The sequence below is a fragment of the Chiloscyllium plagiosum genome, unplaced genomic scaffold (assembly GCF_037043375.1).
Source record: "Chiloscyllium plagiosum isolate Xiang-an unplaced genomic scaffold, Cpla_swu_hap1 HiC_scaffold_2, whole genome shotgun sequence".
In the NCBI taxonomy this organism is placed as follows: domain Eukaryota; kingdom Metazoa; phylum Chordata; class Chondrichthyes; order Orectolobiformes; family Hemiscylliidae; genus Chiloscyllium; species Chiloscyllium plagiosum.
Genome location: NW_028270140.1, coordinates 15,538,892 through 15,563,744, shown reverse-complemented (window position 1 = coordinate 15,563,744; position 24,853 = coordinate 15,538,892). Strand labels below are relative to the sequence as shown.

Genomic DNA, 24,853 nt, shown 5'->3' with positions numbered 1-24,853 from the left:
GATAGGTTGGTCAGGTGGAGCTCCTACACCTTAGAAGATCCTGAACAGCCTTGACAAGGTGGCCATGGAAAGGATGTTTCTGCTTCTGAGTCAGTCCAGACTCAGAGAGGGACGGGGGGGGGGGGGGGGGGGGGGAGCAGAGCAGTGCTTTAAAATCAGGGGTTGCCCTTTCAGGACAGGAACGCAGAGAACCTTTTTTTCTGAGGGTTGTATGGCTTTGGAACACTCTGCCTCAGAAGGCAGTGGAATTGGGGTAAATGGGTATTTTTAAGACATAGATGGATAGACAGTGGTTAGGAGGCAATGAAGGCTACTGGGGACATATGGAAAATGGCATTTGGAACACATGGATCAGCATACTCTTATTGAATAGAGGCATAGAGATGTACAGCAGGGAACCAGACCCTTCGGTCCAACCCGAACAGATATCCCAACACAATCTAGTCCCACCTGCCAGCACCCGGCCCATATCTAAACCCTTCCTTATTCATATTACCCATCCAAATGCCTCTTAAATGTTGCACTTATACCAGCCTCTACCACTTCCTCTGGCAGCTCATTCCATACACGTACAACGCTCTGTGTGAAAATGTTGCCCCTTAGGTCTCTTTTATATCTTTCCTCTCTCACCCTAAACTTATGCCCTCTAGTTCTGGACTCCCTGACTCCAAGGAAAAGACTTTGCCTATTTATCCTATCCATGCCCCTCAATTCTGTAAACCTCTAAGCTTACGCCTCAGCCTCCGATGCTCCAGGGAAAACAGCCCCAGCCTGTTCAGCCTCTCCCTATAGCTCAAATCCTCCAACCCTGGCAGCATCCTTGTAAATCTTTTCTGAACCCTTTCAAGTTTCATAACATCTTTCCGATAGGAAGGAGACCAGAATTGCACGCAATATTTCAACAATGGCCAAACCAATATCCTGTACAGCTGCAACATGACCTCTCAACTCCTGTACTCAATACTCTGACCAATAAAAGAAAGCATACTAAACGCCTTCTTCACTATCCTATCTACCTGCGACTCCACTTTCAAGGAGCTATGAACCTGCACTCCAAGGTCTCTTTGTTCAGCAACACTCGCAAGGACCTTACCATTAAATGTATCAATCCTGCTAAGATTTGCTTTCCCAAAATGCAGCACCTCGCATTTATCTAAATTAAACTTCAACTGCCACTTCTCAGCCCATTGGCCCATCTGGTCAAGATCCTGTTGTAATCTGGGGTAAGCCTCTTTGCTGTCCATTACACCTCCAATTTTGGTGTCATCTGCAAACTTACTAACTGTACCTCTTATGTTGGCATCCAAATCATTTATGTAAATGACAAAAAGTAGAGAGTCCAGCACTGATCCTTCTGAGACTCCACAGGTCACAGACCTCCAGTCTGAAAAACAACCCTCCAGCAGAACAAACTCGAGTCGCCGAATGGTCTACTTTTATTTCATGTTCTTGCATTTGGGCTTGACTTGCCTTTAATAAATCCAATAAATCTGATTGTTCTAATTAGTCTAAAATTAAGACAACAATATTAATTTTGTCCTTCAGTATCATTTTTGAAAGATTTCCCAAGTATTATGTTCACTGATTTGTGTTTATCCTCATCTTTTTAACTAAAGGGTAACACATTAGCAATTCTATAATCTCAAATTTACATTTATATCTAAAGAGAACTGAAAGATCATTATGTGGAGGAGCTGGCGATGGACTGGGATGGACAAAGTTAAAAATCACACATTGGAAGATCATTGACAGTGCCTCTGCAATTTCCATCCTCAAATCACTTAGCATTCTTGGAAGCATCAGATTTGGCCACAATAATTTATGAATGGTAAGTCTGATCAGCCTTTCTGTGGGGCTCAGCGGAATTTCACAGGGCAGGAAAGAATAAAAGGGGAGAATGAATTGAATCAGGGAAACTTCGTTAGATCAGAATCAAAGTTTCCAGTGGCAACAATAGAGATAAAAAGGGAACTAAAGACAGCAGGAAGACGTAACCGTTTAACATCGTAAAAGCCCTTCAGCGCAAAGCAAGAGGGAACTGCAGAATGTTTACATTTGGTCTAAACCACTTAACCCATTCGCCAGACATTAACCATCTGACACCTGGATAAGATCACCTCATCTTCCGCCTTGGGACCCTCCAGCTGACGGGATCAATGCAGATTTCACCAGTTTCCTCATTTCCCTTCCCTCCACTGTATCCCAGATCCAACTTTCCAAATCAGCACCACCCTCTTGACTTGTCCTAAATGTCCACCTTCTTTCCCACCTACCCGCTTCACCCTCCTCTCTGACCTATCACCATTACCCCCACTTTCATCTACCTATTGCACTCTCAGCTACCTTACCCCCAGCCCCACACTGCTCCCATTTATCTCTCCACCCCCTTGGCTCACAAGGCTTTCAAGCCTCATTCTGGTGAAGGGCTTTTGCCCGAAACGTCGATTCTCCTGCTCCTTGAATGCTGCCTGACCTGTTGTGCTTTTCCAGCACCACACTCTCGACACTTAACTGAACAGACAACACTCAAGTACCTGTCTGAATTGGTCAGTTTCAAGTACTTTTCAATGAACTGATAAGTGCATTCTGTAAATGTTAGGCACATGAATGAATTGAAAATGTTGATCATATTAATGAGTTGTCTATTAAGATAAGATATAAAAAAGCCACTTCTACTCAATGCTGTAGCTTCAGCTCAGAAACTAACAGCAAGTTCTCTTAATAAAGACAACTGAAGGCCATGTTACCACCTGTCTGTCACTCTGGTTTGAGGTCTAAAAAAGGAACCTCAACAGTTATGAAAAATTAGGCTAATCTGCTGTGTTCCATATTCTATCAGAAACATTTAAATTTTTGCTTTTAGGCCACAGTCAATGCAGACCATACACAAACTAAAACACACTTTCTCCTCAATCATATTTAAACCTTATTTAAATTAGGTAGCTAAGCACCCAATTATATACATCAATCTATTTCAAAACAGCAATGCTGCACGAGTAGAACATCTGTTTTAATATTCTTTATGTTAGATAGTACTAATTAAACTTCAAAAATGTCCATTTCTCCCTCAATATATCAGACAGACATGGATGTTAGTCTTAATAAAAAGTGGTAACTTCTGTTCACACAATACTTCTATTTTACTTTTCAGCACAGCAATAGAGATTGGAGAGAGGATTATTTCAAACATTTCAATGCTACACCTCCAGAAAACTGCACAATGAAGCCTGTCTCATACAGGAGAGAGACATTACTGGCAAGTTTTCTTAAACATCAAAAGTAAATTTCAAGTTAACTGCAATAGAGAATTGGATTCAAAATTGTGCTGGATTTATGGAAAGATTGTAGAGATAAAGCTCTTTGTGACATGTCAGTGGACTGAGTGCTTACACTTTAAGGCTGTATTGCAGTACCATTCCATTTAACACACTGCTGTTATTGTCTGCAGAAAAATGCAGACAGCAAAATGTATTTTTTAAAAATGTTGAGCTTGAGAGAAAATATCTTCTACAATGAATATAAGAGCATGTTTTTCATTGTACCTGACCTTAAATTAACAGTTAACATCCCAAGCAGTTCAAATGGCATTTAATTATTCAGAGCCAAAGGCCAATGTCATGAAAGCATACTATACCACACCACATTAAATTCAGCCTTCAACTGACCCTTTATCTTTTGCATGTACGTCAGCCCCATGCTGGAGAAGGAGTTGAACAATTCGAACACGATTGTAACCAGCAGCCAGGTGCAGAGGAGTAGACTGGAAGCAATAACCAACAATTAAGAAAATAATTAGCATAAATGGTAACATTTTTGACAAAAAACCTTGAAAGCGACTAAAATAATTAATTTCTACATACTGTTTGCAATAAGCATTAATAGCTTGCATTAATAGCCTAATAGAATTTCAGTCTTCAATTTTGTAAGTTCCCTTCCAATGCAACAAGGGTTGATTGTGGACATTTACCATAACACTACAAAATGAGAAATTCTATAAATCTTACACTGACTGTACAAAATTATACAATAAAAGGGATAAGGATTCAAAACTGGCTGAAGGAAGAAAACAGAAATGGTTAATGGGTAATTATCATCCTGAAAGGTTTACAGTGGGATTCCCAAGGCATCAGTACTGGGACCCTTATTTTTTTCAGATATATATTAAAAAATATAGATTGCCTGATCTAAAAGGGACAATTTTAAAGTTTGTGGACAGCACAAAATTTGGGAGAAATGTAAACTGCGAGGACAGTGCAGAACTTCAACAAGTTGGAGCAAACCGATAGCTGGCAGATGAAGTTCAATGTGAGAAGTCTGAGATGATACACTTTGGTAACAAAGAAGAACGAGACACTATAAAATAAAAAATGCTATTCTAAAAGGTGCAGAGGAGCAGAGAGACCTGAGAGACATATGTGCATAAATCACTAAGAGAAGTTGGACAGAAAATGACAGCTGTTAATATACATCGTATGCTAGGCTTCATAAACAGGGGCATAGAGTACAAGAGCAGGGAGGTTATGAAGAACTTACATAAGATACTAAAATTAATAGTTTTGTATTCACATTCCTGTGACAGCTAACATACGATGTACAGTTCTGGGTGCAAATGCACTGGAGAGAGGGCAGAAGAGGCTTATGAGAATGATTCCAAGGATGAGGGAAGATTGAAGAAGCAGAAACAGTTATCCTCTGAGAGAAGAAGGCAACAGGGGATTTGAAAATTTTGAGTATCATGAGAAGTCTCAACAGAGTGCATGGGGAGATACTATTCCCATTATTTAACAGATCAGGAAACAGAGGGCACAAAACTTTTCCCCCTCCAAAACCAATGCACTGCTTGGAAGTGTGATGGAGGTAGTTTCAATTGAAACATTCAAGAGGGAATTGGATGATTATTTCAATAGAAACAAACTGCAGGTTTACATGGAGAAGGCAGGAGATTGTCGCGAAGTTGAAATTCTTAAAAGCTGGTGAAGACATGATGGGCTGAATGTTCTCTTTCCACATTAGAACAATTCTGTGCTTGATAGGGGGAAATGCTTGATTTTGCTTACTAGTTGATAATCTAGTGGAGCAGATAGTCTGATACTATACCTACTTAACTTGCTTTCTATTGAAAATCAGGCAGGTTCTACAATAGTTAGGAGATCCACAGTGGCAAATTAACACCAGACAGAAGGGAAACATTTACCATATAGTTTAATACATGTGCAAGACACGTTGTTAATTGCACTTAAGTTAAGATATTCTGATCTTATTAGAAAACGTTTTTTTTAAAAAATGTGATAAGTAGCCTAAGGTGTTAAGTAATTTTGATAATTAAACAGGTCTGCCAAGTAACTATTTATATTGATATCATCTGTCATTGGTACCACTGCAGTAAAAAAAACGTGAGATTGATATTTTCTGCTTTGTAATTAAGATAACATCAGCCACAATTACATTCTCTAATGAGCAACATATTCCACAATGTTTTATATCAGATGTCATGATTTTATCAGAAACACTTCATACAGTCCACCAATACAATCCTCTTTTCAAACCAAGCATGAGTGCACACACATGCCAGTACAGTAAGAAATTACTAATGCAAACTTAACTAGGTCAACAAATTAACAATTGCAGAGTAGCTGTTACTCATCTGCAAACTCAATCTTTGAGAAAGAGATATTGAGGGACCTAAACTACTGCAGAGGAAAACAGCCTTTTTCAGTTGGATTCTGTTACACAAACTAAAATCTGTAGCACCACACAGATTCAAGTCTGTAGAACTAATTTTAAAAATCACTTAAATATTATTCTTTCCAATACAATTTCATTTTTTTTCTGTAAGAATTAACAATACTTTTAGAAAAACAAAACAAATCTAGTGATGATTTAAGCAAATGGCAAGTGTCCAGCATACTTAGTGTCAAGAAAAAAATTTTGTGTAAATAGGTTTTGAAAAATGACTGAATCTGAAGCAAAAATTATCCAAGAATTTGATGTAGCAGTGATCTGGTTATGAAGAGTATTATAAACTGTGCCTACATTTCGAAGAAAATAGGAATAGCTACCTACTGCACAGCACACCTGTAGCAGTCCAGCATCATACATTACATCAACTGACTGGCTTGGTCTTGCAGTCTTTACTAGTTGGCCATGGCCTTAGAAACTAAAGCTTTCATTCAACAGACAAGTTATGTATTTTGCCAATAAATGCCAAACACTGAGAATTAAAACAAACAAAAAGACTGCTCTTGTTTCCAGATTTAAATGTTGCTAATCCAGGGGAAACCAAGAATTCCAGTGTAGAACATGTTTGAGAAAATTTAAAACTCAGACTAATTGAGATTATAAAGTACAGAATATCTTAAAACTAAGTTAATAGCTGAATGATTTTGTTTTGCAGTAAAATTTCAAGAGTCTTAATATTTCTCTATAATTACTATCCATTTCTGCCATCCCTATATCCAAAACATAGCAACAGCTTCATTTGGGTCACACAGCATGGAAACAGACCTTTCGGAACAACTAGTCCACCCTGACCATGTCCCCAAATTAAACTAATCCCACAAGCCTGGTTTTGGACCATATTCCTCCAAACCTTTCCCGTTCATGTACTCATCCAAATGTCTTTTAAATGCTGTAACTGCATCTACATCCACTAGATTAGATTAGATTAGATTACAGCGTGGAAACAGGCCCTTCGGCCCAACAGGTCCACACCGACCCGCCGAAGCGCAACCCACCAATACCGCTACATTTACCCCTTACCTAACACTACGGGCAATTTAGCATGGCCAATTCACCTGACCTGCACATCTTTGGACTGTGGGAGGAAACCGGAGCACCCGGAGGAAACCCACGCAGACACGGGGAGAACGTGCAAACTCCACACAGTCAGTCGCCTGAGGCGGGAATTGAACCCGGGTCTCCGGCGCTGTGAGGCAGCAGTGCTAACCACTGTGCCACCGTGCCGCCCACTAGCATTTCATTCCACACACGAACCACTCTGTACAAAAATACAGTTGCCCTTTTTAAAACTTTCTCCTTCTTTTCACCTTAAAAATATGCTCCTAGTCTTCAACTCCCTCACCTTAGGGAAAAGAACCTTGGTATTCACCTTATCTATGCCACTCATTATTTTATAAACCTCAATAAGACCACCCCTCAACCTCCTACACTCCAGAGGGGGCAAAAAAGAGTTCCAGCCTATTTTTAATAACTCAAACCCTCCATTCCTGGCAACATCCTGGTAAATCTTTTCTGAACCCTCTCCAATTTAATAATATGCTTCCTATGGCACGGCAACTAGGACTGCACACAGTACTCCAGAAGAGGCCTCACCAAGTGTCTCAACTCCAAGATCTGAGCAGTGAAGACAAATGTACTAAATACTCGATGCAAATTTCAAAGCATTATATGTACCTTGAACCCCTACATCTCTGCTCTACAAAACTACCCCAGGCCCCACCATCAATTGTACAAGTCCTGCCCTTGTTTGTTTTACCAAATTGCGATACCTTGCATTCATTTATCCAAATTAAATTCCATCTACTACTCCTCAGCCTATTGACTCAAATGATCAAAATCTCTTTGTAATCTTAAATAGCCTTCTTCATTGTCTGCTATACCACCAATTTTGGGGTCATCGGCGACATACTAGCAATGCCTCCTATATTCCCATCCGAAATAGTTAACATAAACAACAAACAAAAGTGGACCCTGTACTGATCGCTGTGGAACACTGTTGGTCATAGTCCTCCAGTCCAAAAAACAGCCCTTTACCACCATCTTGTCTCCTTCCACAAAGCCAATTTTATACCCAATTAGCAAGCTCTCCTTGAGTCCCATGTGATCTAACATTACTAATTAGTCTACCATGCAGAACCTTATCAAAGACTTCACTAAAGTCCATATATCTACCACTCTGCCCTCAATCTTTCTGGTTAATTCCTCAAACTATGACTCAATGACTAAGTTGACAAGACTCTATTTCCTCACACAAAACCATGTTGACTATCCATAATCAGTCCTTGCTTCATCAAATGCATGTAAATCCTCTCAGAATCCCCGCCAACAACTTACCCACCACAGATGTCAGGCTTCGCCTTAACACTATTGCAGTCCCAGTCAATGTCTGGAAAGTTAAAATCCCCTATTATATTCTTACAAATATTTGAGAGCTCTCTACATATTTATTCTTTAACTTCCCTCTGACTATCGGGAAGGCTGCAATACAATCTCATCAAGGTGATCATACCTTTCTTATTTCTACTAATATAGTCACTGGATGATACCTCAGAAATATCCTCTCTAGTGACAGTAATGATGTTTTCCTTAATCAAAAATACCACTCCCCCTCTTCTCTTGCCTTTCTTTCTATTCTGCCCATAAGATTTAAAACGTGGAACATTGAGCTTCCAGTCCTGTCCTTCCCTCAGCCAAGTTTCTGTAATAGCTATGACATCCAAGTCCCACGTTCCCATACATGCTCTGAGTTCATCAGTCCGACCCGTAAGATCCCTTGCATTGAAACAAATGCAGTTTAATTCTTCAGTCTTACCTCGTCCTCTGCTAAGCCCTTGCCTGCTGTTTCTAACCAAATTGCTCTTTTCTGATGCAGAACCATCCTGTCATTCTATTTTTACTGTTACTTAGGAACCCTTGCCCCCACCAACCCCTCCCCACTAGTTTACAGGCTCCCAAAATAGAACTAACAAATCTCCCCACTACATCTAGCTATTTGATGTGTTTATTGGAGACTTCTCAAAGACCGAACGGCTACCTAGTTAAGACTAGATTGCCCAGTGAAGAGTACAATAACATGTATCAGAATAGATCCTATGCAAAAGTAAACAGAACCAAATTCAAATAGAGCTCTAAACAAACCGTATAAACTAATGAAAAGATGAAATTTGATCCCAGGAACCTTCAAGAATTTGACATAAGCTGGGAATTTTGGACAATTTGCCAGAGAAGAAATAAAATGTCACAAAAACTATCCTGCTTGCATTTACAAACTACTTAATAAAGCAACAGAATGTTCATAGTGCACAATATATTTATAATTTCCTCAAAATAAATAGTAAACAAATCCATCTGGTATCATGTCAGAATTGCACAACACAAATTCAAGCAAACGAAGCAATTTGAAATGTGCGAATACATACAATCATGCAAATTTCTGGCCTGAAAAATGTAGTTCAGCAAAGACTGACATTTTTTGAGAAGTCATGCCAATTAAATGGTCCACAATGATGCAAGAACTGGCTTGATGCTGTATGATTTTATGTCCCGTTGCTGATAACAGGAAGTGTACATGATTTACCAATGTGTAAATAAGAAAGCCAAGCTTCATGTCACTTAGAAATGAGAGAATTTTGTTCTCAAGTAGCCCTCTATTATTTTTACACAAAAGTTTCACTGCATCATTGTTTTTTCAAAACGCCCAGTTCACTAACAATATTTGATATAAACCACACAAAAGCAAAGTTTACAGATCCATATGCTTTTCCACAAAAATCAAATTTCAACAGTAACCTGAAAGCGCATGAAAGTCCACGATTTTGGAGGACATTTAATTTAGCGTTGCATAGGTTAAGTGACTAAAGAATAGACGAATTGGACATTTATTTGAAGGCACTAACACCTCTATTTTCTGCTTTATGAGATAAGGTTATTAAAAAATGTATTTGCCCTCAGGATACAGTTGCCGCTAACTAGATCCGCAATTATTTATTGCACATCCCTAACCGCCTTAAAGGTAGCTGAGAGCTGCCTTCTTGAACCACTGCAATCCATATAGGTTAGGTAAACCAACACTACTGTTAGGAAGAGAGTTCTAGGATACTGACCAGATGAAAGAACAGTGATACAGATCGAAGGCAGAGTAGTGAGCAACTTGGAGGAGAAGTGCAGGTGATAGTGGCGCTGCTGTCATTGTCCTTCCTGTTAGTGGAGGTCACAGGTTTGTAAAGTGCTGTAAAAGGACAGTGAGCAATTTCGATATATCTTACAGATGGCAACATTGCTGACACTGTATGCTAGGGGTAGAGACAGATATTGTTGAAGGTGACGAATGGGGTGCCAAACATCCGAACTGAGCAAAATTAGGGCGCATGGTATTAGGGGCAAAGTACTAACTTGGATTGAAAGTTGGTTGGCTGATAGGAAACAAAGTAGTGATAAACGGCTCCATTTCGGAATGGCAGGCAGTGACCAGTGGGGTATCGCAGGGATCAGTGCTGGGACCACAGCTTTTTACAATATTAGTAATAACATTAGCAAATTTGCTGATGATACTAAGCTGGGTGGCAGGGTGAAATGTGAGGAGGATGTTAGGAGATTACAGGTTAGGTGAGTGGTCAGATGCATGGCAGATGCAGTTTAATGTGGATAAATGTATGGTTATCCACTTTGGTGACAAGAACAGGAAGGCAGATTACTACCTAAATGGAGTCAGGTTAGGTAAAGGGGCAGTACAGGGAGATCTGGGTGTTCTTGTACACCAGTCAATGAAGGCAAGCATGCAGGTACAGCAGGTAGTGAAGAAGGCTCATAGCATGCTGGCCTTCATAACAAGAGGGATTGAGTATAGAAGCAAAGAGGTTCTTCTGCAGCTGTACAGGGCCTTGGTGAGACCACACCTGGAGTACTGTGTGCAGTTCTGCTCTCCAAATTTGAGGAAAGACATTCTGGCTATTGAGGGAGTGCAGCATAGGTTCACGAGGTCAATTCCTGGAAAGACTGGAGCGACTGGGCTTGTATACCCTTGAGTTTAGAAGACTGAGAGGGGATCTGATTGAGACGTATAAGATTATTAAAGGATTGGACACTCTGGAGGCAGGAAACATGTTTCCGCTGATGGGTGAGTGCCAAACCAGAGGACACAGCTTAAAAATACGGGTTAGACCATTTAGGACAGAGATGAGGAGAAACTTCTTCACCCAGAGAGTGGTGGCTGTGTGGAAAGATCTGCCCCAGAAGGCAGAGGAGGCCCAGTCTCTGGATTAATTTAAGGAAGAGTTGGATAGAGCTCTCAAGGATAGTGGAATCAAGGGTTATGGAGATAAGGCAGGAACAGGATACTGATTAAGGATGAACAGCCATGATCATATTGAATGGTGGTGCCGGTTCGAAGGGCAGAATGGTCTACTCCTGCACCTATTGTCTATTGACCTGGATGGTGTTGGTGTTATGGGTGGTATCTGCTATTTTTAAGAGCAGCACTAATCCAGGAAAGTGAAAAGTGTTCCATTACACTCCTGACGTCATCCTTGTAAATGGTGAACAAGCTCTGGGAATTTAGGGGGTGAATTGATACAGAATTCCAAGCCTCCTTGTAGAATCTGCTCTTGTAGAATGCCCAGTGTGGAAGCAGGCTATTTGGCCCATCACATCCATGCTGACTCTATATACAGCATAGGCAAAAGTGAGGACTGCAGATGCTGGAAATCAGAATCTACATTAGAGTGGTGCTGGAAAAGCACAGCAGGTCAGGCAGCATCTGAGGAGCAGGAAAATCAACGTTTCGGGCAAAAGCCCTTCATCTCTGTACAGCATCCCAACCAGACTGATCTCCATACCCTACCTCTGTAACCCTGCATCTCCCATGACTAATGCACCTAGCCTGTACATCCTTGCAGACACTATGGGGAATTTAGCATTGGCCAATCCATCTAACTTGCACATCTTCGGACTGTGGAGGAAAGTGGAGCACCCGGAGGAAACACACACAGACATGGGGAGAATGTGCAAACGCCGCACAGACAGTTGTCTGACAGTGGAATCAAACACCTGACACTGTGAAGCAGCTGTGCTAACCAGTAAGCCACCATGCCATCAATTTATTTATACAGCTGGTCCAGATCAGCTCCTGATCAAGGTTAATCATCAGGATGTTTATAGTGGGACATTCAGCCTTTGTAAGTAATACCAGTGAATTCTAAGGGGAGATGGGTAGCTTCTTGATATGATCATTGCTTGGAAATTCGTAATTGTTTGTAAACTTTAAATGATTCAAGATGATATTAAAAGAATGAGGGTCTTGTCCATTCAACATGTATGACACTGTGAGAAAGATATAACTTTCCAGAGCTTGTTCACCATCTACATGGATGAAAGAAATAATTCTGCTTTCCTAGATTATACTTGCCCTAACAAACTAGTATATTAACTTCTCAGAACAATGAGAATTCAACTATGAAGAGAGCTTCCACATCCGTGACCAAATAGCCTGCCTCTGGAAGATGTTTCAATATGAAATGTTAACTGTTGTTCAAGGCAGACAATAACTCAACCCTCCAAGAAGGGTTTTCCTTTCTGATACTAAACCGAAATTCAGGGATAGTCAAATACTAGATTTGAAGATACTGAACTTCAAGATCATTCTAAGGAAGCTCTACAATGACTTCTAACATTGCACAATGATTTCCATTTGCCAAACCACAACTCAGTTGTCGGTCTAGAATCAGAATGGTTAAATTTACGTCCAATGTGTCATAATGGAGTCATAGAGATGTATAGCATGGAGATAGACCCTTCAGTCCAGCCCAGATACCCTAACATAATCTAGTCAACTTGCCAGCACTTCACCCATATCCCTCCAAACCCTTCCTATTCAAATACCCATCCAGATGCCTTTTAAATGTTGTAATTGTACCAGCCTCCATCACCTCCTCTCGCAGTTCGTTCCATACACAAACCATCCTGTGTGTGAAGAAAGTGCCCCTTAGGTCCCTTTTAAACTTTTCACTTCTCACCCTAAACCTATTCGCTCTAGTTCTGGACGCCCCCACCCCAGGGAAAAAGACCTTGTCTATTTATCCTATCCCTGCCCCTAAGGTTTTATAAACCTCTTTAAAAAAAAAAATCACCTCTCAACCTTCGACGCTCCAGGGAAAACAGCTCCAGCCTATTCAGCTTCTCCCTATAGCTCAAAACCTCCAACCCTGGCTACATCCTTGTAAATCTTTTCTGAACCCTTTCAAGTTTTACAGCATGCTTCCGATAGGAAGGAGACCAAAATTGCACACAATATTCCAAAAGTGGCCTATCCAATGTCCTGTCCGGCCACAACATGACCTCCCAACTCCTATATTCAATGCTCTGACCAATAAAGGAAAGTATACCAAATGCTTTCTTTACTATCCTATCTACTTGCGAATCTACTTTCAAGGATAAATGCGAGTTGCTGCATTTTGGGAAAGCAAATCTTAGCAGCACTTATACACTTAATAGTAAGGTCCTAGGGAGTGTGGCTGAACAAAAAGACCTTGGAGTGCAGGTTCATAGCTCCTTGAAAGTGGAGTCACAGGTAGATAGGATAGTGAAGGTGGTGTTTGGTATGCTTTCCTTTATTAACTAGAGGGCATAGGCTTAGGGTGAGAGGGGAAAGATATAAAAGAGATCTAAGGGGCAACTTTTTCACACAGAGGGTGGGTACGTGTATGGAATGAGCTGCCAGAGGAAGTGGTGGAGGCTGGTACAATTACAACATTTAAGAGGCATTTGGATGGGTATATGAATAGGAAGGGTTTGGAGTGATATGGGCCGGGTGCTGGCAGGTGGGACTAGACTGGGTTGGGATATCTGGTCGGCATGGACGGGTTGGACCGAAGGGTCTGTTTCCATGCTGTACATCTATGACTCTATGAACAATGAACCTGCACTCCAAGGTCTTAGTTCAGCAATACTCCCCAGCACCGTACATTAAGTGTACAAGTCCAGCTCTGATTTGCTTTTCCAAAATGCAGCACCTCACATTTGTCTAAATTAAATTCCATTTGCCACTCCTCAGCTGATTGGCCTATCTGATCAAGATCCCATTGTACTCTGAGGTAACCTTCTTCACTGTCCACTATACCTCCAATTTTGGTGTCATCTGCAAACTTACTAACTATACCTCCTATGTTCACATCCAAATCATTTATATAATTGACAAAAAGCAGAGGACCCAGCATCGATCCTTGTGGCACAGCACTGGTCACAGGCCTCCAGTCTGAAAAGCAACCCTCCACCTCCCTTCTGTCTTCTACGTTTGAGCCAGTTCTGTATCCAATTGTCTAGTTCTCCCTGTATTCCATGAGATCTAACCTTGCTAACCAGTGTCCCATGAGGAAACTTGCCGAATGACTTACTGAAGTCCATATAGATCACATAGACCACTCTGCCCTCATTAATCCTCTTCAAAAAAACTCAATCAAGTTCGTGAGACATGATTTCTCATGCACTAAGCCATACTGACTATCCCTAATCAGTCTTTGCCATTCCAAATACATGTAAATCCTGTCTCTCAGGATTCCCTCCAACAACTTTCCCACCACTGATGTCACCGATAAAGCTGCTTTAACAGAGAAAATGAGGTATGCAACAAACCGAAAACTGCATTTTGTTTCTGTGCAAGGCAGAAAGAAAAAAATCAAAGGTAATCTTGAGACAATCGTGGTATTCCCTGGTCTTGCTCTCCTACCCCCTCAAATAAGCTCAGTTCCCTTCTGGCATGTCTGTCACCAATCCCACTTTGCTTCTCACCCTCTGATCTTAGATCTGTTCTAAGGTTCTGTGCTTCAGCTGCTCTGTTCTTCTGGCTTTGGTTCTGAACTGTCACTGGGGTCTTAGGCTCTAGCTAGTGGCAGATGATTGTCAGTGCAAGCAGTCTTGGGCTTTAAACTGCTATCGGAATTGACTAGTCCCTGCCAGTAGACGGAGGCTGATCATTCCAAGTACGGCACAGGCAAGTATAATCTTTAAAATGATTTGGAGATGCCGGTGTTGGAATGGTGTTGAAAGTACAAAGTTAGAAATCATACAACACCAGGTTATAGTCCAACAAGTTTAGTTGGAAGCACTAGCTTTCGGAGCGCTGCTCCTTCATCAGGTGGTCTTTAAAATATATCCTGCATTTGATTACTTTCATACTTAATGATGTGTATTATTTTGCAACTAATATATGGTAGTAATGCATGACATTGCACGTGTAGTTTATTTTAACTTGGGCAAAAAAAAGCAAAGGAACCTAGCTAACCTTGATATTGATTCCCATGGGAAATTATGATTCACTTAATGGCATTACATTTCAAGTTGCGATTTTGAAAAATGCAACCACAACGTTAGGTGAGGAATTCATGAACATTTGACCTTTTCCTTAATTTTATGTTTGGTTTATAAATATCCTTTCTTTTACAAGATGTTTGAATCCTCCTCTAATTGTAAACTGTTACATAATACTGACACACTTCCATGTCACTGGCAACAAGAGGTCCGCACTTCCCAAAGAGTTCAACTGGGATGACAATTTTCTACAATTCTTCAGAACAGGTTTCATATCCATTTAAGAAATGTGAACAAAGACACTACTGATTTGGTGCAAATATTCCTTATTGCAAGCTATTGAAAATGCCTGATCTGAATTTGATATATAGCTGTCTTAAAAAAACCTACACTGAAGATTTCTAGGTTCTGGAAAAACCATCTGCCTTAAAAGGAACTATGCATTGTCAATGCACCCTTGGGAATAAAACCAAGCTTGAAAGCTTCATACAAAAATTATGAAAACAGGGATTGCAACCATTTAATGAAGTGTTATAGTGGTGCATAACCAGAACATCCTTTTAAATATGATTCAGAAGGACACAGGCACTGGCACCAGGGAATTTTTATACCTGTTCTGAAACCAAGTTAGGGTATACTCCCACAATTCATGGCAAGTAGTTAAATGATAAAATGGTACTGCATGACTTATTGAAAACATCTTTTTGATTGGAAAGGTTGTTTTACCCAATAGTACTGTAAACAGTAAAAACACAGTTCACAACAACTTATCTGGAAATTATCTTGAATAAATCCTTGCTCCCTCAAAAACTGCAAAGATGAGTTAAATGTAGAAGGGAAGTATCACTTTTTTGTACATTGGGACAAACAAGCAAAGCAACTGAACTTTCTTTTAAAAGGATGCCTACAACATGAGCTTCATATTTGCAATATTTACATTACACATACTTCCAGACAGACTGGTATGACCATGGAGAAAATCACAAAGGAGATTACCAAAATTTTTAAATTTTGAATGTACAATTACATGAATGCTAAAATAAAAGCAAAATACTGCAGATTCTGAGGACCTGAAATAATGCACAAAGATTTAGAGCAATTCAGCAAGTCTAGTGTCTGAGAGAAACAAAGTTAATATTTTGAAGCCAATTTGTCTCATCGTCAGGAGTTCCAAAAAAAGTCACATTGGACTTGAAATTTTAAATGCTTCTCTAACATTTTCTGTTTTAATTTCAGAAATGCTGAAATACAGCGCTATCCAGGAGTGAACATTGTACCAATAATTTGACAGCACAGAAGCTGGCTCCATGGGCAATGTCACTCAAGACCTGCATATAGATGCAAAAGAGGGATGCAAAGAGTAATAGTTTGGTGAACCCATAGACAATGGTGTAATGGCAGGAAGATAAATCATTACTGGAGATATTCTGGTTATGATCAGATAGGAAACTGGAATTAATGAATGCAGTCCCACTGATCGAGAGAACAGGCAGAACTGGCTTTATGACCAACATATCAAAGGGTGCAGATATGTCAAAGTGGGTGAAAAATGAAAATACACCACAGTAACAATCAGAGGATGAAAACCCGGATCATAAATCATGAAGTTACAGGAAAGATGGGTATAGATTTACAAGGTCACAGTATCGTCAAGAAAAGACATAAGAAGTGGACGTTGAAAATGGAGCAGCACTTTGCAATGACACAGGAATCAATTTTTTTTTTAAAAGAGGATTTTTTTTAAGAAGCATCAGAGGAAAAGATACATCTATGATGTCAATTCACCCGAGTGCTCAATGCTGTCTCAACCAAGACAATGGGTCCAGTACTTCAGCTGTTTAACAATGAAAATGAGAATACAATATCTTCATTCTGACATTTTGAAGCAGTTAGTGATTATCTACTTCATGGTGCCTAATAACTATCACTAAGCTACACTAAGGCATTTAATATATTGATTATTGGTAGAGTTATCTTCATTCATTGCCAAATAAAGTGAAATTGTACAGACTTGCACACTTGCTTAATATTATCTGTACAGAATAGCGAGCTGAAATATACTAATGTAGAAAACCACCCTACTCTCTAGGGAGATCCCAAAAGACTAAATTGCAGGACAATTTCTAGTCTGAAGCGAGAAGCTTTCAAATACATCTCATGACTCAAAAACATTACCTAGTGATAGCTGAAGCTTCCGGTTTGAAAAGTGGAAGTCAGGTTAGGATTGTGAAGACACAGAAGTGATTTGACAGTACAGCAACCTTACTGAGGCAATTATCTAGACAGCCAGGTTAATTATCCGAGGGACATGAGCTCAAACTTCACCAAAGCAGTTGGCGTTCAATTTATGGAAATGATGAAACTATCATAAGAACCCATCTGGATCACTAACACCCTTAGGGAAAGAAACCTGTCGTCATTCTTTACCTGCTGTAACCTAGATTTACTTCAGACCCACAGCAATGTGGCAAACTCTCAACTGCTTCTGAAATGTCCATGCAAGACAGTCTGTTCAAGGGCAATTAAGGTTGGGCAATAAATATGGCCCTACCCACATCCCCTGAGAAAACAGAACAGATCACAAACAGAATAGTAACCTGGGTCACAAACAAGTTGACATTTTCAAAACACACTGGAGGTCAAGCACTTTGTCAGAAACCACGGAAATGAAGTTAGAGGGAAGGACAACAAAAGGAAGAGAACCACTGCAATGCATAAAAGTTATTTACTTATAAATTCCACATCTAATAAATTATGAACTTCAAATGTCACTAGAATCTGGCTTATCTCAAATGGCTCCCATTCAAATTGCACATCTATAGTCGATGTCAAATGTTCACGGACAGAGATAACGACCACAGTGGATAGACTCCAGAAGTCTAGAACTCTACAACAAGCAAAGGCAGCTCAGGAATACATATTTTCAAAAGAGGCAGCAAAGGGAAGGGTAATACAGAGAGTAATGCAGGAGGAGAATTTCCAGAATGGCTCAGAAATTTGTAGCTACCAGGTTAGAGGAAAGGAGATCTAAGGAAGATTTAATAAGCAGGGTACAAAATTATAATGGGTTTGGATAAAATAGTTACGGAGAAATGGCTGTCTCTGGCTGATACCACATGGCCTAGAAGGCACAGGTGTCAGGTTTTGTGGGGATGCGAAGAACATTGGATGCTAATTACCTGGAATTCACTATCCATTACAGTAATGGAAAATATGAATAATGATTTCAAAAGGAATTGATAGGCACTTGAAGGAAACAAATGTGCAGGGTTCTGGGGATAGCACAGGAAATGGGACTGACTGGTTTGTCCAATTTGGACCTCAGTAACATTTGATTATTCACCAATGGGTTCTCTTATAGACCCTTACAGCACAGGAGCATCATGCCAATGCCAGTCAACAAAAGACTAGATTACAATAATTTTATTTTCCAGTTTTTGAACTAAAGCCTTAGAGGGTGTACTGCAACGCACGTGAAAGTCTAAATAGTGCTTAAATGCTATGAAATGTCTCACTACCTTGAATGAAAACATTTCTCGATTCTCCTCTTAGCCTTCTAATTCTTACTTTAAATCTACGCCTCTGGTTATTGATCACCTTACTAATGGAAAAAGTGCCTCCACATCCAATCTATCGATTCCCCCCCCCCCCAGAAGGTTATCCACCCTATCAGGTCCCATGCAACCTTTGTTGGTCCTCAACAACGCCAGTGCATCCATTCTTCCATTATAGCCTAGACCGTCCAGGACCAGACCATCCTGGTAAATCTACTTCCCACCCTCTCTACAGCAATCACATCCTTCCTTTGCGGTGACCAAAATCTTGCACAGCATCATAGAATCCCTACAGTGTGGAAACAGGCCATTTTGGCCCAACAAGTTCACACCGACCCTCCAGAGTGACCCATTCCCCTATCCTGTTACTCTGCATTTACCTCTAACTAGTGCACCTAACCTACACATTCTATCGGAAATATGTTGTGAAACTTGAAAGGGGTCAGAAAAGATTTACAAGGATGTTGCCAGGGTTGGAGGATCTGAGCTACAGGGAGAGGCTGAACAGGTTGGGGCTGTTTTCCCTGGAGCTTCGGAGGCTGAGGGGTGACCTCATAGAGGTTTACAAAATTATGAGGGGCATGGATAGGATAAATAGGCAAAGTCTTTTCCCTGGGGTCGGAGAGTGCAGAACTAGAGGACATAGGTTTAGGGTGAGAGGGGAAAGATATAAAAGAGACGTAAGGGGCAACTTTTTCACGCAGAGGGTGGTACGTGTATGGAATGAGCTGCCAGAGGATGTGGTGGAGGCCAGTACAATTGCAACATTTAAGAGGCACTTGCATGGGTATATGAATAGGAAGGATTTGGAGGGATATGGGCCGGATGCTGGCAGGTGGGACTAGATTGGGTTGGGATATCTGGTCGGCATGGAGAGTTTGGACCGAAGGGTCTGTTTCCATGCTGTACATCTCTATGACTCTATCTATCCCTGAAAACCAAGGGGCAATTTACATGGCTAATTCACCTACCATGCACATTTTTGGACTGTGGGAGGAAACCAACGAAGACACTAGGAGAACGTGCAAACTCCACACAGACAGTTGCCCGTGGGTGGAATCGAACTCACGTCCCTGGCACTGTGAGGCAGCAGTGCTAGCCACTGAGCCACAGTATTCTAGCTGTAGTCTATTCAGCCTCTTATATAGCTCCGGCATAAACCTTTTTGCTCTGTATAACATGCTTTATAAATCACTTCATCTACTTGTCCTTCTACCTTCCAAGACCCATGAACATGCACATAAAAATACTGAAGATCACAGGGACTACCATTAATAATTTAATCCTCTTATCTTGTTAGCCCTTAAGTATATTAACTCACACAGTACCAGGTTGAATTCTATTTGCCACTGCTCTACCCACTTGGCTAGTGCTTTGATATCCTGCAGTTTATAGAGACCTTCCTCACTGTTTAACCACCCTGTCAACTTTTCTGCCATCTATGCACCACTTAATCATATTCTTAAGATACAAGTCCAAATCATTATTGTACACCGCAAACAGCAAGGGCTCCAACAGCGGGCCCAGCATAACCCCAGTGGAAACAGAGTTCAAGTCGCAAAAACATCCCTCTGCTTCCTCAGCAAATTTGGGATCCAATGTGCCATTTTGCCTTGGGTCGCACAGGCTCTTACTTTCATGACCAGTCTCCAGGAAGGATTTTATCAAAAGCCTTGCTCAAGCCCAAGGAAACCATATCGAATTGTTGAGGATTCTTTGTATAGACTTGTGGGTGATGTGTTAACATATGAACTCATCAACATTCCTGGTCACCTCTTCAAAATATTCGATCAAATTGTCAGACGCTATTTTGTAATAAATCCATGTTATCACCGATTAATCTATGTCGCTCCAAGTGCGGATATAGTCTATCCCTCAGAATTATTTCTATTAAATATCCCTATTAATATTTGGGAAGTTAAAATCCCCTATTACTGACTTCTTATTCTGATACTGCTCTGAAATCTGATTCCACATCTGATCTGTTGTTATCTCTCTTGGATTCCTTTGGGGTCCTATGGTACATACTCAACAGTGCACTTGCCCTCTTTTTTTTTAAAACTTCCACCTACATGGCTTCATTTGATGATCTTTCTCAGCTATCATCCCTCCTCACTAATTTAACTGAATATTCAATGAATGCTCTGCTTCGTCTCCCCTGTTATTCCCATCTCCATCTCATCTGAATACTCCAAGACCAGGAATGTTCAGCTGGAAATCTTTTTCATGTTTCAACCAAGTCTCAAATCACAGCTACACCATCATATCATTTAGTTAATGATATTATTTTCCATCCACAAGGAATGAAAGCTGCAAAACCTGCTGAATGAACACACCTGCAAATCAGGTGTAATGATGCAGTTTTAATTAAAGGCCAAAGTCCTGAGGGGAAAAAAGGTGAATTTATATTTACCACCTCACTTCAGCAAAGTGCTAAATACAAATTGTTCCTTTCGTAGAGAGGAGATGAAGGACAGATAGAAGAACTGATGGAAACAGTAGAAACTCATACTATGACCTTCAAAGACACCAGCAAAAAAAAGTGAAAAATTGAATAAGGATAGCCCAGTGAGGCCAAAGAGTAAAATGGAAAATGTTCAATCAAATGCATGCTGAAGAAACAATCACAAGTCACAAAAGTAAGTGGTAAAAGCTTTGGCCTCTGCAAAGTCTGAATGTCTGGACTGAAGCACTAATGTATTTTTCAGTGTTTGTGGTGATTAACTTGCTAGATGCAATATTCCTATACACATTTGAAATAACCCCATAAGGAATTAAAAGTGAAGGAAGGAAATGATCTGTATTTACAACTTGCAGCATGATCGCTGCATGGGCATTTGCATTGAAGTTCATAAGTTAATACATCACCCACAAGTCATACAAAGAATCCTTAACAATATTCCTATGATTGGGCTGAATACAGCCATGGTTTTGATGTGGGAATTTCTTCTAAAAATCTATTCAAATGTAAGGTTAGAGATCTTATTTCATTTCACTGCTGTTACCACCTTGAAAGAAACCCAGTTTGGAGCAACCTACTCGAATTCTCAAAACTTGCATGATTCTATTGTATCGCTGTTTGTGAAATTTTGCACACAACATGCAAAAACAACATCAATCTATTAAAGCATTACCCCCTCCTGCTGCAGCCAGGAAACTATTTCACAAAGGTCCAACTTATTCAGTCTCCAAATTTGTGACAAAAATCAGAAAAATGAATTTTTTTTTTTAATAACTGTACATCTGCGCCCCAAATTTATACCATCATGTTGACTTTTATCCAGTAATATAAGTGCATTACAAATTCAAGTTTCCAACAGGATGCACTACAAATATCAATTTTTGTCTCCGTTCTAATTTTGACTTGAAATCCATTGAATGATTTAAGAGGAACTAACAATATTTGCCATGTCAGCCAACAATGCAACTGCAGTCATGCTAAGAGTTTCAAACCAAGATGTTTGACATTCCAGCACCACACCAATTGATTACAATCAATAAGCTTGACCATCCTAAAGATAATTGTGAAGAGAACATGTTGAAAATAAAGTATATCATTTAACTGTTCTATGACAGGTCTGCTTTATATCTCCTTTCAAGTATTCAGTGAAGAAGTGTGATTTTAATACGCAATTACATAGTTTCTCCGGCCCCCCCCCCCCCAATCTTGGAAAAACCTACATGAAATTTGATCAAATTATTGAGCATTTTCATCATTCTGAATTTTTTTTTTGCAAGAATTTCTAAGCTCTTTCCAGTGGTGAAATATCTAACCTACCGTAACCACAGACAAAAAAAAAGATTGCACTGCCAATCATTTCCTATTTACTGCAATGAACTAAAACATCATCAGCGCTATTTTATGATGCAGGGTCATCAAGGACCAGGACTCAAAATGTATGAACTTATTAAAAATTATACTTATCTCAGCTTTGGACACAGTCGCGAAACTAATACTTAGTCTGTTTCATACTACAAACATTTTTGGGAGCAAACCATGCTACTTCAGTGAAATATCAGCAACATAAATGCAAACAGGTAGCAACCTGATCCAGACACAAGTGGTACTCATTTCCAAAATGCACTTTACATCGAGCATTTTTGTCAGAAATCATGGAGGTGAAATTAAGACATAGGGAGGGGAACAAAAAGGAGATAATACATGGACTGGCAACACTGCAAGCTGCAATACTTAAACTCTACATTTAATCAATCATTTATTTATATATCCCACATCCGTTAAATTTTGGATATAAAATTTTTGAACAAGTCACAGACCGTAGATTTGACACTGCAGTACCAGTAAATAACCATAGTGCATAAGAAGTGTACCATATTTCCATTTCTACATCGTAGACTGATGGGGTGTGGTTCTGCAGTCTGCAATGTCAAAAATGAAAAAAATTCTTATTTAGTAAAAGTGATCACTGTATACCACTCTGAGCTTGGGTTTTTCCCAAACATTAGTGATAGTAAACTATGTATAACATTCTTAACACTCAAGTAGTTCATTAAGAAAACATTGTTATTCGAATCAATGTGGTGGCTATCCTCCGTAACTCATGCAAGTACTTTGTGACCACAAATTGGTGCAAAACTGAACATATTTTCTTAATATCGGATTTAATCCACAGAAACCCAAATACTATCCTTCTAATGATATGGAATAGTGCAAAAGCCACTGATATGGTTTTCTACTGCTTACTTTATTCATTTTGAATATTTAATTTATGAACTATTTCTCCCATCTTGATCAAAACCTTGGACAATGCAATTTTAGATAAATCTATAACATACAGGTGAAAAATACTGTCATCCATGAATTGTATGGTAAACGAGGCAGACATGTGAAACATAAATCAAGTAAAGCAGTAAACTACCAGTTGACCAATGGGAAAAAATGGATTCAATGGCACAGTAAATTTTCTACAAGTAGTCAATCTTGATTTTCTAACAAAATTAGCATGGGATATTCAAGACCTTCAATATCAGTGACAAATACACTATTAAAATTCTGAAGATTTATCGTTTAAAAACTCACATTAAATGTGAAAAAATTGCAGGATTTGTTACAGTAAAGATTTTAATATAAATTCTTGAAATCTTTATATTAAAAGTGTGTTACTTGCATTTGGTCAGGTTGGAAACATCAACTTGCTTAATAACTTTAGTGCATGCTACCATCTCCACTTGAGGGATGCCACTGGATTTTCAAAAAGCATCCCCCAACTGTATTTGATTTTATTCTCCAGACCTCCTAGCCCATGTGCATTTTGAAAGGCAACAACATTGGACCATGGATTTCACAGCTAATGTGAACGCCATTTTATAGAAAACAGGAAACTGAAAAAGACAGGATAAGTTGCTTTGAAGATTGTTCTTCATCAACTCCTGCTCCAACATACGGAGGCCACTCTACAGAAATGCACTCAATCAAATCAGGCTTTACATCTTATAAACAGATGTGACCATTTACAAAGCAAATGAAACAGATTCAAATCAAGCCAAGCTCTCTCAACTGACAGTAATAAAGTCAAGAACAGACCATGCGTGTTACTAGAGCACTCTAGTTTTCAAAAGTTAAGTGGGTTATCTATTATACCAAGCTCAATATTCATTTAATGCAGGTGTGTCAGAAGTATTGCCTGCACAGCAATTTAATCTGGCCCACAGAATGCTCTAATTTGGGTAGTCAAATCTCCCAATGCTTCTTTCCCACTGTGTGGGAATTCTGGATTACAGCAAGTCCCCAGTCCCTTCTCACATTATGTTCCTCCTCTGGTACAGAGAGCCAGCATCTGATCAGAAACAAAACAAAATGTGAAGGTGTAGAATGATGGAGAGGGAGCAGTGCAGAGCTGGTTTTAGGTAAGGTGAGGACTGAGAGAGTAGGGTGGCAGGAGACCAAGTTTCGTGGAGCAATAAGGTGGGAACTTTCAGGGGCTGTAATAAGATTGGATCAGAGAGAAAGAATTGAGATGGGATGAGGCTAACACAAGACTGAGGAGATGAAAAATTCAGGTTGGGGAATGGCCCTATAATCATGGATTGGTCATCAGAGAGGAAGTGGGGATACTGAGGAGTTAGGGGGAACTAGAGAGACTGGGGAGTCAAATGGGTGGTAATGGAACTCAACATTTACTGCAGTGCTGAGAATAACAGAAACAGTTAGTAGAGGAGCGTTGCAGGCTGAGGGATGACCTTACAGAGGTTTACAAAATTATGAAGGGCATGGATATGATAAATAGACAAAGTCTTTC

At 39.9% G+C, this 24,853-nt stretch overlaps 1 protein-coding gene across 2 annotated transcripts in view; it reads right to left on the bottom strand.

Annotated features, from left to right (window-relative positions):
- The window catches only part of tnksa (tankyrase, TRF1-interacting ankyrin-related ADP-ribose polymerase a), a 153,965-nt gene that overhangs the window by 63,838 nt on the left and 65,274 nt on the right, over positions 1-24,853 (bottom strand). Inside the window, exons 6-7 of one of the 2 annotated variants that reach the window (XM_043719972.2) lie at positions 22,926-22,973; positions 3,666-3,760 (exon numbers count right to left, since the gene is read on the bottom strand). In XM_043719972.2, the coding sequence (XP_043575907.2) occupies positions 3,666-3,760; positions 22,926-22,973 (143 nt within the window). The remainder of the gene's footprint in view (positions 1-3,665; positions 3,761-22,925; positions 22,974-24,853) is intronic. The other variant, XM_043719981.2, reaches the window with a different exon arrangement.